The sequence below is a fragment of the Enhydra lutris genome, unplaced genomic scaffold (assembly GCF_002288905.1).
Source record: "Enhydra lutris kenyoni isolate GAN:26980312 unplaced genomic scaffold, ASM228890v2 scaffoldscaffold1, whole genome shotgun sequence".
NCBI classification, from domain to species: Eukaryota; Metazoa; Chordata; class Mammalia; order Carnivora; family Mustelidae; genus Enhydra; species Enhydra lutris.
In genome coordinates, this window is record NW_019154085.1 from 18,928,766 (window position 1) to 18,944,993 (window position 16,228).

Sequence of the window (16,228 nt, forward strand, 5' to 3'; positions counted from 1 at the left end):
GGGTCATGAGTTCAAGCCCCACATTGGCCATGGAGCTTACTATAAATAAATAAATAAATAAATAAATAAATATTTTCTTAAAAGATCTGCTTCAGTAGATAGATTACAATAAATAGCCAGCCCATGCTTTATTTTTGTTGACTCCTGATTAAGGGGTCATGAGTTCAAGCCCCACATTGGCCATGGAGCTTACTATAAATAAATAAATAAATAAATAAATAAATATTTTCTTAAAAGATCTGCTTCAGTAGATAGATTACAATAAATAGCCAGCCCATGCTTTATTTTTTCCATAATTCATTGTATATCTTTCATTTCGAACTGGGATTTTATGGTTTTAAATCATTCTTATTAAATACTTGTTTGAAGGGAATTGGTAGGCAACCTGGTTAAAATTAGTTTATACTTGCCCAGCTCTGTGTGTGTGTGTGTGTGTGTGTGTATCTTTTTATAGAACACATATTTTATCTCTTGTTAGCTTGAAAGCTCTTTGAGAGAAAATTTCTTGTCTGTTTTAAACTCCAGTCCCCATAGTTTTTGGCAGAACACTTATTATGTAATAGGCACAGAAAATGTATTTTTTTAATGAATGATTCCTTCTTGGGAGGGTCACAGCTTTGAAAGGCAGGATTAAAAACAGTCCCCCTGTAGGGATGCAACAAGTAAAGGAAGCAGACATACATGCTTTAGACAGTTAAAACTAACTGAAATTACAGATTTTTTTTTTTAAGATTTTATTTATTTACTTGACAGATCAAGATCATAAGTAGGCAGAGAGGCAGGCAGAGAGAGAGCAGGGAAGCAGGCTCATTGCTGAGCAGAGAGCCCGATGCGGGGCTCGATTCCAGGACCCTGGGATCATGACCTGAGCTGAAGGCAGAGGGTTAACCCACTGAGCCACCCAGGTGCCCCCAGATTTATTTTTTTAAAGCCAAGGAAATTAGGCTCATTTTTCCATAGCTTAAAAAGAAGCTTTTCTACTTAAAGTTTTCATTAAACTCTGATGCTTTACCAATCCTTCTTGCCTCTGAGACATGAGAAATGGCATGAGAGTGTATTATTAATCAAAACGACCTTACCAGAAATCACTATCAGGTTGGGTAAAAAAAAATACAGTACATCACTGATTGGACTTGTTTTTGATTCTTTCAGGAATAAAGATACCTAAACTTGAAGTGAATATTTTATCAGAACTATACATAAAGTCTTTGCTATTGTCTGCATGTAATTTATCAGCTTTGTAGCTTTACCGTGGCTAATTTTTAAATGTAGTCCAATATATTCTTGGTGCCTTAGATGCTTGGGCTTTTTCTAGCAAGCAAAACATAATAAAAATGCTTAGCCAAAAAAAAAGGCTTAGCATGTGGCTTAATTATCCATGCCATTCCATTGCCAAATACAAAGAATTCTTCGCATTTTATAATACTGGAGGTTACGTGGTATACCTCTGCAGTCTTACAGACTCCTTGCAAATCTCTTAACATGTCTAATTCTCCATCTGTGAAGTGAGAGCTAAAACTGGGATTCCTGTTTTATAACTCCTCCTGTAACACGTGCTGTCTCACTTCAGGAAAAGTGAAGTGACATTGTCACTCTTCATGTCTAATTTGTAAATAATTCACCAAGAATAGCATTTTAAAATATAGTTCAAAACAGACCTGTCAAAATAATGAATGTTAACTTTATAAACACCCTTGGATATTCATTTTCCATTTGAATTTAGTGATTTTCACATAGTTCCTCTGGTTTTATTGAGCAAATGGAATAGTAGGCTTTAAATATTTAACTTCAAGGCATAACTTGTGGGTCCTTACAGTTTTAGCATTGAGCTAGTTTATGAATCAGAACTTAAAATATGAAGACAGTTTCACTCTTTAGTCAACACAGAAATTTCTTTTCTATAAGTAACTGCTCGTAGGAGGTGTATAATCCTTTTTTCTTTAAAAAAAAAAATCATCTCCAAAAAAATCGGTTTAGTAGAACTTCATATAGGAAGTTTATGTAGGATCACATCTTTGAAATGCTTAAGGTGTGAAAAGCTGTAAACATAGTATTGGATGAGAAAGAAAGGAAATTGGGAAGGAAATGGGATAAAATGTTATTATCTAAAATAATGCACAGTCATGGTTGCTGCCTTGCTAAGCAACACTGTCTCATGGTGACCAGATACATGAAGGCTTGTTGGAGAGCTGTGAGTAGTCAGTCTTCCTTGAAGGCAAACAAGGCAAATACATTTGCTAGTACTTAGAAAATAATGACTTTGATTTGAGAAAGCACTAAAGCTTTTCTCTTGGAAGTTACTATAGAATTAGTCACATGGTATAGGATGGCTGTCATGCAGTACATTTCTATAAATCACATAATATTTTTCTAATTCACTTCTGTTAAAATATTTCTTTGAGAACAGTGTCTTTTTTTCTGATTTTTTAACTATTATTTTAATTTTTTAAATTAACATATAATGTATTCTTTGCCCCAGGGGCACAGGTCTGTGAATCATCAGATTTACACATTTCATAGCACTCACCATAGCACATACCCTCCGTAATGTCCATAACCCAGCCACCCTATCCCTACCTCCTCACCCCCCAGCAACCCTCTGTGTTTTGTGAGATTGAGAGTCTCTTATGGTTTGTCTCCCTCTTTCTTGTAGCACATGCTACATATTTAAAAATAATTTATTAAAAATAGCATCCAAATACTGTGGTGATTATAGAAGTGCAATAAATTATAAAATATGAATATTGAACTTAAAGTAGTTTCTCTCAGTTCAATCCAGTGACTAAGTCAGGGAATTAACTTTATTAAATGACATTGAAAAGTTTCCCTGTTACTGTATGTTGCCTTTTGTGGTAGTAGTGGTTGGGTGATACTGATATTTACTATTAATACAAAGAATTTATTAAAATATATACACAAATTTTCAGGCTTTTATTTTTCTCTTGTAAATGTTTAAATCTCATCAAGTTCAAATCACGCAATTAACTTCAAGTACAACTTTTCTTGCCTTTAATATCTAGACTAGAGGCGGAAATATGGATTTATTCTCCTAAATAAGGGAGAAAGACTTTGGTAGGAGCACAGAGTAAACTTTCTGAAAACTCTGTCAGAATTTACTTAGTTTAATAAAGATACCAGTTTAGGGTGCCTGGGTGGCTCAGTTGGTTAAGCGACTGCCTTCAGCTCAGGTCATGATCCTGGAGTCCTGGGATCGAGTCCCGCATCAGGCTCCCAGCTCCACGGGGAGTCTGCTTCTCCCTCTGACCTTCTCCTCGCTCATGCTCTCTCTCACTGTCTCTCTCTCTCTCTCTCTCTCTCTCTCAAATAAATAAATAAAACTTAAAAAAAAAAAAAAGACACCAGTTTACTTTAGTTTATCACATTTCCTGTCCATACTCTTTCTTAAGAAATGTATTTAACTTCATTTTGATAGTGTGTGATTATTCTAATTTAATAAAATTTTAGAATTGAAGTTGGTATCTGTGTTGTGGGGTGTGTGTGTGTAATGTACATGTACGCATACCTACATGTTATGTACACACATGCAACAATGAATCAGCTGTTTTCCTTTCAGGTTTCAGTGAAGATATGCTAAATTTATTACCACAAGACTATTTATTATTAGCATCAGAAACCCGTAGCATTGCTAAATTTCCAGTATTGATTGCGTACACCTCAGTTGCTCTAGATTAAGCATATGATAAGTGACAACTATTTCCAAGTTAACAACCCTCAAAAATGTACAGGGGTTGGGGGGGGATAGAGGGAAAAAGGCAGTGCAACATAGTTACTGATTCTTGGAAAGCCAAAGTCTGTTGTGTAATGCCTGGACATTTTGTTACTTTATTTAGTAAACTAATCATAACACTTTAGAAAATTAATCAAGTCCTGTTGGAGTTGTTGAGAATGTGTTAGCAATGCTTGGAGTCAGTTATATTATTCTAAAAACTAAATAAGAGGTACAAAATATGTACAAGATACTCTGTACCACCCATGGCTGTTTCTAGGTATACTTCTGTAAAATATTTTTAGTACTGTATTTGACTATGACAACAAAATAGTCATATAGTTTTAAAATCATGTGCCCAAATGTTCCTTTTGCTATGGTTACCCTAGAGACCTTAGATTTCTGCTTGTGTGATTTCCTTAAATCCCTGGACTTTTGAGTTTAGGAGGAGTCAGCCACTTGCTAGGGTGCAGGGGGAGGTTTTTTTTCTCATTTATAATGAAGGTCATTTACATTTTTAACAATCACAGTATTCATATGTTCCATTAGTTATGGATGCATTATTCTTCAGTCAAAATTCATAGTTCATTTCTCTGAATATGGTAGTTATCCATCTCATCCTAAACTGGATTGAATTGGTTATAGATTTAAGGGATTAAAAAGTAAACTGGGTTGGGGGGGTAGATGGGTTTATTTTTTATAAACTTGAATAGAATGTTTAGGATCCTATGGACTGGGGCACTTCCTAAAAGTCAGAATATTTCAAGAGGAAAGAACAAGGTAAAGATCTACAGCATTCGTTTCTTTTGTTTAATGATTTCTAGCAGAAAGTGAGAATATGGGCTTGCTTTCTTGTTGATGAGCTTTGGTTAACTTGGTAGAGGCAGGTAGGTATGGAAATAGTACTTTCAGAAATTGTCCATGATTTGGTATAGTTCTGTATAAGTGTTGAGTAGGTGAATTAAAATGCTACTTTAGCAACGAGATTTTCACTTGTTAGCTTTAAAAATATTGAAAATCCCTCCAGCATCCTTCTCAGCTTGCTTTTTATTTATTTATATGTATGTTTGTTTATTTTAGAGAGGGGGGGGGGGGGGGGGGAGAGGGGGAGGGAATTTTTTTTTTTTTTTTTTTTTTTTTTTTTTGACAGACAGAGACCACAAGTAGGCAGAGAGGCGGGCAGAGAGAGAGGGGAAAGCAGGCTCCCTGCTGAGCAGAGAGCCCGATGCAGGGCTCAATCCCAGGACCCTCAGATCATGACCTGAGCTGAAGGCAGAGGCTTTAACCCACCGAGCCACCCAGGCGCCCCTCGATAGAGAATCTTATGCAGGCTCCACACCCCACGTGGTGCCCAGTGTGGGGCTTGATCTCACAACCCTGAGATCATGACCTAGGCCAAAGTCAAGTCAGACACATAACTGACTATGCCACCCAGGTGCCCTTCAGCTTTATTTTTTACGTAATACCTCTCACCATCTGATTTATTACATACTTTACCTACTTTCTCTTCCCTGCTCCACACATGAGAATGTAAGTTGCACAAAGTTTTAAAAATTTATATTGTATATTTCTTTTTCCCCAGTAATTTGACAGTGCCTGAAATATAAGTCCTCAGATATGATAACCTAATACAAGTATTAGGTTAAAACTGAAGATATTGTTGGTTTTATTTAAAGTTACTAATGGTGAATTCTCTCAGGATATGTTGCTATATAGAGTAGAAGTAAAATTCATTGCGATATGAAAGTTCTAAACACAGTTACTTTAAAGAGACATTATTTTCAATTTTCATTTTGTCCTAGTAGGCAGTTGCTGATTGCTTTTTGAGTGACTTTTCTGTTATCATTTGTCCTCTCTCCTTCCTTCTATATAGAATCTGGCACTAGCCACTGATTCACTCATTTCTGTAAAGGCATACTAATGTAAGCCTTTGCTCATACCATTTTTCTTATCAGAGAAGTTACCCTCCTTCCTCAGATTTATGGTGCTGTGACCATTCGCAGTGCTTCTTTGGAATTCCCCCATTCTCTTAACTATTGCAGAACATTTTCTATTCTTTTAAATGTCATGGAAGCACTCATTTGACACTTTACTGAGAGGTTTATCTAAACTACATTCTAAGGTTTTAAATACTGGCTTTACTGTGTAAAGGATACTAAAGTGGTACAGTCTTAGGTAAGTTTCTTGAAGCTTTCTAAGATGGGAAGGAAAAACTTTGTCCTCTTTGTAAATTAACAAAAGGGGACTGTAAAACTATTTAATAATGAACAATAGTTGTGACCAGATCAATGTAATGAGTAAAAGAGTTGCTCTCCAACATGTGAGAGAATCTTTATTGACTAGTAGTCTGGTCTTGCAGCATTTTTTAAAGGTACTGCTAATTATGTCAAGTTGTATTGCATTCTCATGATTTTATAAATCAGTGAGTGGTGATAGCTCTGTATTAATCCAAGATCAAGAGGCTAGATGACCTAGTCTTAGTGAATCTGTCCTCTTTTACTGTCTACATATATTACTATAGAGTAAAAGGAAATACTTCATTTATTATATATACTGTTTTATTAAGTGGCCTGTATAATTATGTTTGCGTACATACATCTTGTGTCATTTCCTAGGATCAGAGCATTTAAAATTGGATGAGCTCTTTAATTCATCTTCCTAGTTTTTACAGATGAGGAAATCTAAAGCACAAGAAGCTTAATTTTTCCAATGATCACTTGGTGACAGATCCAGCTTTCTACCAAGTGTTAGGCTCTCTTTCCCACTACTCACAGCAGCATTGTTTATTTCTCTCAATAGCACTAAGAACCACTTCACTTTTTATTTTTCATATTAAGAGGGACAACTCTAAAGAGCATTACATAGCAAAATGACACATATCTTTGTGAACTGGTTTAAACATTTTTGTTTCCTTTACACATGATACTGTTTTGAAATTTATTATAAATGTATGGTTTCCAGAGGATTATGTTAATTTTTAGGGGATAAATCATGAAAATTCCCAAATTTTAAATATCCCAAATTTTGTAACTCTGAATTATTGGAAAAACAAGAATCCCCAAACTCAAGCTAATACTAGATTTTCAGTGATTTCTAAGTTCCGATCTGTTTCTAATATTCCAGGCCCAGTATTTATAGAACATTCTTTCTGAGTTTTTATGTACCTGATCTTTTACTTATTTTATAGTAGTATTCAGTCTTTTTTAATTTTTGTATTCCTGAAAAGCATTCATTTGTGTAGTGAATTACGAATCTCCTTTCTTGCGACACCCGGGTGGCTCAGTCGGTTAGGCATCTGCCTTAGACTTGGGTTGTGATCCCAGGGTCCTGGGATCAAGTTCTGCATCCATCTCATTACTAGGCATGAGCTTGCTTCTCCGTCTGCCTGCTGCTCCCCTTGTTTGTGCTGTCTCTCTCTGACAAATAAAATAAATCTTAAAAAAACAAAACCAAAAAAAAAACCTCTTTTCTTCAAACAACTTTGGAAATCCACATATTGGCTGTAGTAATTGATCGTGTGTCTGGATACTATACTTCTGGCTGGACTGCTCCTTGGTTGATAGAAAAATTGAAGACTGTAGATGTGATACTGTAGTATCTCTTCCCTCACCACCTGAAGATAGAAAAGAACAAAAGTTTTTGAAGTCCAAAAAGAATACACCCACTTTAAATATCAGTTTAGTCTAGTTGAGAGGCCATTTCAGTACCTTTGTGGTAAAGGCCAAAAGAATAATGTCTATGTTAGTTCAGTCAGTGAGTTGTTTATCTGAAACAAATTTTTATTCCTTAAATATATCTCACCTGCACTTTGAGAATTTTCTGATGAAAGACAGTATTTGTACTGTTGATTTGGATGTTGATACCTCTTTGAGCTAAGAGTTATAAAAATTAAGAATGCTGTACCCATCTCTAAAAAAAGATTAATAGTCTGCCTGAATGAAAAAAATGATAATAATACCCTGGCAGTTTATATGAGAGAATCATATCCGTTGGAAATATCACTCTTTTTGTTTTGGGTTTGTTTTTTGTTTTTTTTTTATAAGAATTTTACCAAGTTGGGGAGTGAAGAAGAATGCAAATCACATTCCTGTTTTGAATGTGTCCTTGTAGCTATAATTATTTATGTTAACTAGTGGTTTTGTGTCTTTGTTATAATAACGTCACATTTTATTTTCTGCAACAAAAAATTATAATGATGTCCTATACCTTAAGTGTCAGGAAAAAAGTCCTAATTCTTGTATAATAAACAAAAACAAAAGAAATATGATCTGTGCCATAGATTGCTTTTAATCAAATGGGGAAGTTAAAAATATATGGATGACAGCACAGGTTTAAAAAAAAAAAAAAAAACATGGCCTGAAAAAGTCTTTCAAAAATGGTTGGTGCATACTCTCTACAAAGGATATATTATGATGATAAATTTGTATTTGTCTTCATTCTCATTAAAATGATGGCGTAAGGAGAGGATGAAAAAAAGTTTATGGAATTCTGACCTTATTTAGCTTGACTCAGTTCAGTCTTGTCCTCAAATGGATTCACTGCTTGTTCCTGAGATTAGGTTTTAATGTTTTCACATGCCATTTTCTTGCAGACCAAAAGCATGAACAACATTTAGGATACATAAACCATTTTGTTGTTGATGTTGTTTTGTTATTTTGATGTCTTTCTTAAATTTTTTAGTTTAAAAGAGCACAGATTATAAGTATATAATTCCAGTTATCACAATTAGAATAAAATTATTTGATAATTTTTTATCTTTGGAATTGTGGGGTATTTTGGATATTTTTTATTCTTTGGAAATGTGGGGTAAACAATTTAGGCAAGATAAAAATAAAAATAGTTTCATATAAAAATATCTAGGATTTAAAATTTTTTTTTCAACAGGTATCTCAAAGGCAAGATAAAAATAAAAATAGTTTCATATAAAAATATCTAGGATTTAAAATTTTTTTTTCAACAGGTATCTCAAAATCATGATTGAAATACAGTTTTTGATTCATAGTTTTCAAAATGTTATTCATGACTTCTGGTATTAAAATCTTAAATTGTACAAGTAATCCTGAAACGATGCTGATGGAAAGAAAATAAAGACTAAAATATGTAAAAAGTAAAAGGTGAAAGTCATCATCCTATCCAATTCTACAACATCTTCCTCTCCTCAGAGCTATCACTTACAATTTAGTATATAACTTACCATACCTTTTTTGATGCACATACATGGGAAACGTTTTATAACAATTTGTTTTTACTTTTTTTCTTTTAACATAAATAGAATTCTCTTTTTTACAGTATGCTCTGTGACTTGCCCTTCTCAGTTTGTCTTGGAAAACTTTATATGTTATTACATTACAGCTAGATTTTTCTCTCTTTCATTGCTATGACTTCTCGGAAGGTCCTTCGAATGATGGATACTTGTTTCCAGTTTTTCACTATTATAAAAAAATTCTACAGTGAATATCCTTGCATACATCTTTGTGAACTAGTCAGTAATGGAGTTTCTTATTGACTAGTAGTTTCTCTGTATTCTAGGTGTTACTGTGTCGATTATACGTGGCAGGTATTTTCTCCCTGTGCACTTGTCTTGGTGTCTTTGTCATTTGAATGTTTTAAATAATTATGTAGTCAGGTCTGTTGATCTTTTCATTTGTCATCTCTTTTATGGATTCTGTATTTCTAAATTATGTATACTTCTTTCCACAGAGATATTTTTGCTTCCATTTTTACCTGTCACTTGTAAAACTTTTTATAGAACCCTGTGAATGATGGAAAATATATTAGTATGTGATATGTTCCGATGGCATGTAGTAATGATATAAGGATCAGTTGCAATTTTGATGATCAGTTTTAGAGTTATAAAATAAATGTAATAAATTCTGGAAAAGTATTGGGGTTTTGTGTTATTTATGGAATTGCTATAGGTAGTCATCACTATTAATAAATTCATTTTTGACAGGTAATATGCCAGGCACTAAATGATAACAGTAGAACACAAGTGAGAAGTAATCCCCTTTTTTGTGACTCCTTTAGACATGATTATCACCAGAAGTTTATTTATTTCTGTTATCAGAAATATCTGCATGTAGCTGCTGCTGCTTTGAATTGTTCTCCACTAACTCTTGCAGCCATTCAGTGCCAGATTACGCAACAAATATACTTACCAAAGCAGGGTCCCAAAGTAAAAGAGAGCAGCATTGATTAACTTGCTCAGAATTTTATTTCATGTTTGTGTGCATGTGTAGTGTTGCACACTGTATATAGGTGAGGAGTCGGAACGCTAAGATCTGCAGTGTTTGGGGTCTCTGATTTGGCTTTGTGTCTATTTATCCCACCTTTCTATCTTGATACCCCACAACCTGGGCTGCTTTTGTTCCACCACCAGTAATTATCTTGGAAGTAGCTTATACTTTTATGTTTCTGCCCTATAATAGAAGGGAATGCCCTCATATGAAGTACCATGAAGCCAGTATCTCATAGACCCTGAGAGCAGCTCACTTCTACTCTCTACCTTCTCTCCATACCTGATGAGTACAATTTGAAAAAAAAGAATTTTACTGGCACCCTCTTCTCCTTGTTAATAGGGGAGATTCATGAAAGGGAGGAATTCCTTCTTTCTAGATGGAATAACAAGGGAAAAGAGAGGGGGTTTTTGGGTTTTTTGGGGGGGTTTTGAAGGGGTTAGAATTTTACAGCTCAGCAGACTTGGATAAGTTTACAATAATTGAGCTAGATTATTTTTTAACTAGATTTCTGAGTGCATTTTCTGACCTAACCACACATAATACCTATTTATAACCTGAAATTTGCCTTTAAAGTCACAAAAGCACAAAGCACTGTAGTGCTTGTAACACTCTTCCATATATTGTAGGTAACTAAATGACCATGGAATCTGGAGCAGAGAACCAGCAGAGTGGAGATGCAGCTGTAACAGAAGCTGAAAGCCAGCAAATGACAGTTCAAGCCCAGCCACAGATTGCCACATTAGCCCAGGTATAAAATACATGGAGAGATTCCAAGTTCTGTCTCTTCCAAGAGAAATATGTTTTAGACAAGAGGATTTAGTTTTTATTGCAGAGATAGACATAGAACTGAGCAGAGACATTCTTAGAATACTGAAGTTCCTATTTACTAAGTATTAGCATAATTTTAGAAATGATTCAGTAACGGAACAGAAAAATGTATTGTTAAAACATTATTTGTAGTGACCTGATTCAGAATAATGACATTTTAACTAATGGGTAGAGATTGTCTCTCCTAAACGAGGGAAGAAAACCTGATATGGTAACTGCTTTTTTTTTTTTTTATCACACAGATTTATTTTGAGGCATGGGAATTTAGATAATCTGAGAGGCTAAGTTTTCTATGTGCTTAAACTAAAAAATAGGGTAAGAAGATAAATTGACACACAAGTAAATTTCAAGGGTGATAAGTTTTGTTTCCTATATCTTTTAAATATAATTTATGATTCCTTTATTTTGTCTTTGTCTTAAACATTCTACCTCTAGAGTTATATTCTTTCATTCTTATTTTTTATTATGATTTATTTTTCCTCAAATATTTTATTAACCATTAATTGCATACATAAGAAATAAGTTAATATAAGAACATTATGTAACCTTATGCCTTATATAAGAGAGGTAGTTATAGATATATAGATAAATAACAGACATAAACCTGCTAGGTAAAGGAGTATGATACTGCCTCTTTCTGGTAAAGGCTCCCAGGAGAAAATAATCCTAGCAGAGGCTCTACAGTGTTGAGCTTCAGCTTCCTGAAGAATTTAAAAGCCCTCCTAAGGAAGTCCCTGAGCAAAAATGAGTCTTGGCTAATAAGGGGCTAACCACAAATGGTTACTACACTGAATTAAATTATGGCCCAAATACTGGATCTCCAGCAGGAATATAGTCAGAAGAAGTGGGCTGCTCTGTGTTTTCTTCTGAGAGTATTAGGGTCTACCTCCAACCCTCAGGAGTAAGGCAAAGCAGAAAATATCTGGGGATAAAGTAAATACTTGGATAAGGCAGATGGAGGAATGAAGGAGAAAGAGCCAGGACTTCCTCAGTACATGGTCAAGGCAAACATGCACAGATCAGAATCTGGGCTCACCCAAGCATTTGACCCTGTGGTAAAAATAAGGTACAATCCCAGAAAGGATCTTGGTGATGACAGCCCTCCAAATAACTGTCTCTTGGGGAGCACTTTTCTGTCTGATCCGGTTGTCCTCTTAAGTCTGCTATACAATACAGCCCTGGAAATTCCTTTCCCCCTGCTTTCTATTATTGAATTTGTGTTCTTGGTATAATAAAGCATGTTTTCCAGTGGTTTCTTGAGCAAGTTTGGGTAAAAAATTCTTGGTAAGGATATCATTTTTCTTGGGGCATCTGGGTGGCTCAGTTAAACATCCAACTCTTGGTTTCTGCTCAGGTCATGATCTCCCAATCCTGGGATGGAGTCCCATGACGGGCTACATGCTCAGTGAGGAGTCTGCTTCAGATTCTTTCTCCTTCTCCCTCCACCTCTCTCCACCTGTGTGCACTCTCTCTCAAATCAATAAATAAAATATTTTTTAAAAAATGATTTTTCTTCCAAAGTTTGAAAGTTTCTTTCAAAGTTTGAACAGTCACCATGTGGTGTTGCTCTTGGAAAAGACTAAGTCCATTTATTTTCCCTCTCTGGTATCTCATTTCTCTTTGTTCACAGTGCTTCACTATTTCATTATTAGGGTCTTGGTTTGAATAGTTTTTATCCATTGTGCCGTATATTTTCATTGGGCCCTTTTTAGTGGAAGCTTATGTCTTCAATTTTGGGCAATTTCTTTAAATTATTTGGTTGAAGATTTTTCTCTCTCTCCTTTTTTCCTTGTGGTCTATACCTATAGGACTGTTTCTCTGATTTTCTCATCTTTTCTCTATTGCTTTCTCTTTGTCTTTTTGCTCTGCTTTCTGGGAGACTTTTTCAGTTTGATGTTCCAACCCATTTGTTGAACGTTTTATTTCTGCTGTCATGTTTCCAAGAGTTCCTTTTGTTCTCTGAATAGTCTTTTTGTGTTTTAATAGCATCCTGTTTATGTTTAACAAAGGGAATATTTTCTATCGTCTCTGAGAATATTAATTAGGTTTTAAGTTTTCTTCTCCCACATAGATTTTCCTCTGTATAGCTTTTTGCCCTTCAATTTGTTTTGGTCTCCATCTTTCATATTAGAAGCTTTCCTCAAATGTTTTATAATTGTGGTTGTCTGCTCAAGTTTAAAGTAGGGGACCAGAAAGACTATCGGAAGCTCTAAGTGTGTTGGGGGCCTAATAATTATGAGTTGTTGTGAGCTTCACTATAGAGTGGTTATGGCCTTCCCAATGTCAGTATCTTTTAAGTCTTTGTTCAGCCCCTTGTCACTAATTAGGTTCCTCCGGGAAGGCTTTATTGATCCCTTGCTTATAGGGTAAAGACCAGGGAGCTAAGAGAAAGTAGACTGGAGGTTAGTAACCCAACCTTCAGCAGTGTCTGTTGTAGGCAGTCAGGAGATCCACTACCCAGAAATTCTCCATTTTTCTGTCAGCATGGGGTAGATTAATTACTCTTCCACAGAGAGTGTGGGGAGGGGAACCAGTTGCTTCTCAAAGAGCTTTCAATCAGCTTTCCTTATTTTCAGCTTCTCCCTTTACTCCACCTTCCAGGATGACTTAGATCCTGAGCCTCTTAAGGATTTTGTGGTTCAAATCAGGCTTTCCCTGTTTCTACGTCATGAGTTGGCCTTCTGAGGTCTTCCAAGTTCATTACTATTCATCCATCTTCTTTCCAGCCTCCCAAAACTCTTACTGTTATCTCCTATCCCATTCTTTGCTCATGTAATTGTGCCTGTAAAAACAAAATCAATTTTATGAAGTTTAATTGAAGATTCAGGAAGGAACAAAATAATATACACATGTTTAATTTATCATCCTTATCAGGCAGTCCTTTAGCATTTACTTTGAAGAGCAGAATGACATGATATTTGAGTTTTAGAAAAGCTGGTTTTCTATTCCTATTTGTGTAGTTTTTGTTCTTTTTATTCCTAATTACAGAGTTTTTTCACTTGGTCATCCAAGTCCTTAACACATACATGATGCATTTTTGTCATAATTTCCTTTCATAATTCTGATACCTGGTATCTTTTTGTTGTCAGTATTTAATAATAGAAAAAGATAATAAAATTGCCAAATCCAAGACTGTAATGATTTGAACAGTGAACAGGAAAAAATTCAGCCCAGCTTGCAAAGGAAGAAAACCAATCTAAAACAATAATGAGATGCTTTATTTTACTTTTGGAATTTACACAGTTTTGTTTTGTTTTGTTTTGTTTTTTTAAGTGTGGGGCTTGAACTCTCGACCCTGAGATCAAGACCTGAGCTGAGATTAAGAATCAGATGCTTAACCAACTAAGCCACCCAGGCACCCCTACAGAGATTTTTTTTTTAAGTGGGAAGAAAAAAAAACAATATTGGTTTTGACTATGAGAATGTAAACTTCTATGGATTTAACTAAGGAGTTGGGTAAAAGGATGATCATTGCGGCTTCTTTGTAACAGGCAAATTTGAAAACCTAAATATCCAATAATAAGGAATTTATTAAACAAAGTAATTTTTATTGTACAGCCCTAAAACCACTAAATAAAATTATTAATGGTATGAAAAGATATTTATAATGGATTTGAAAGATTAAATTAGGTTCCATGATTGTGTGTTATAAAAATTGAGTGTGTGTACGCACTTTTAAAAGCACCTACATCTTCAGCAAAAATATTAACAGCAATTAGCTCTGAGTGGTAGGAACATAAGGGATTTTTATCTTGTATATCTGTATTGTTTACGAAGTTATAATGAGAAGAACTGTTCTGTAGAGTGATGCGGGTAGAGAAGAGATTAACTGGCTCCTTGAGTTAGCTTGTTATATTTATTCTGTAAAATAGAGAAGAGGATATAATAATTGCTTCAGATATCAGAAGAGCCTTTGTACGGAACTAAGAAGAAATATTCTGAGTAACTTAGAGTTGTGGTTCTCAAATTTCAGTATAGGGGGAAGTGTCCTTAGGTCCACCAAGAGTCTGACTTTATAAATAGGCACATGTTGTAACTCTGTTGGAGGTAGTCCATGGACCACATTTTGAGAACCAGGTAAAACCAAACAAAATTTATAGTGGCCAGAGAGAAAATGATTATACTAAGGAGGGATGTCCTAACTGCCCAAAGATGGATACTCATAGTTTTAACTTCTCATTTCATTAGGGATCTTTCCTGCCCAAGCTTCTCCTCCTTGTGTTCTCTGTTTCAGTTGATAGTATAGTTTATCGATTCTTACCCAAACATGATATATGTGGGTCATCCTGGATTCCTCTCTCACCTCCTTCAAGCAGTCATTCATGAAGCTCTTTCTAGTCTGCCTCCTGAATTTTCCTTAAATCAGTTCTCTTATTCTCTGTACCACAGCTAGTACTTTACTTCTGGCTTTATCATCTCACCTAACTACTATATAACCTTTCTCAATCTCCTCCCCTCCACTTTGTTCTTTCTCTGAAATAAATGTTTTTCATACTGCCACTGAAGTGATCTATCTAAAATTCAATCCTCACCATGTGATATTCCAGAGTTTGAAAGCTGTTCAGTGCCTTTCCCAATCTCCTCAAGATATAGTGCAACTTTTTTAATGGAATATATATGGTTTTTCATGACGAGCTCATTTAGCCCCTGCCTGTTTGTGTTACAATTTTATCTTGCCCTGGTTCCTACATTCATACAGTAACGTACTTACACGGTCCAGTAGTACTAACTGTCATTTATCCCTTCTTCCCCAAAATTCTGTGCCTCTCCCCTGGGAGTCAAAATATGCCTAATTTGTAATCTTTATTTCAAATTTGCATTCTTCCCTTTTTAGGGGAGGTGGGATAGCTTTCCTCAGTGTGTGTATTTTTCTATTGGCAAGCCTCATTACTTCACTGGATTTTATTTATTTGTGTTCTTTTCCCCCTGCCTTCATACATGTACCCCAGTAATTTCCTTCATGTTTGTAGTTTCAGTTTTGACATTGCTCTTAGCACATGGGTCCACAATTACTATTTACCAAATGAGCAAAAATTATTGAACCTCTGAATGTGTTCAAGCATAGGAACAAGAAATACTATCTGATAGATATAGATATGACATAAGAGCTCTTTGGACCTGGATATTGATTCATTAAAATTGCTTTCTTTGTGCCTCAGGAGAAAATTAATATCTCTTAAATTCACTCAGTTCTGTTCTTTTATTCCTTTAAGAGGAAAATAAATCCTTAAAATATCAACTATCGTATCAGTTTGATTTAGGAAGGGTAGAAATTTTCAGTTTATAATACATATTAATACTTTCTCACTAATAAAAGGCATACTTGCAGTTAGTTTAAAGGAGAAGACTATGCTGTACATTTTTAGATGTATATTTGTTCTAGACTTCACTAAGTTTTGCCCAAGTCTGAGAGCAGTTGTATTTTAGAATATGA

General features: G+C 35.0%; 1 protein-coding gene across 3 annotated transcripts in view; it reads left to right on the top strand.

Moving 5' to 3' along the window:
- LOC111147575 (cAMP responsive element binding protein 1) overlaps window positions 1-16,228 on the top strand; it is a 63,019-nt gene that overhangs the window by 8,212 nt on the left and 38,579 nt on the right. For all 3 annotated transcript variants that reach the window (XR_002640645.1, XM_022503724.1, XM_022503857.1), the window contains exon 2: window positions 10,593-10,714. Coding sequence is in view for 2 of the 3 variants with exons in the window: in XM_022503724.1 (XP_022359432.1) it covers window positions 10,601-10,714 (114 nt within the window). In the remaining variant the exon portion in view is untranslated. The remainder of the gene's footprint in view (window positions 1-10,592; window positions 10,715-16,228) is intronic.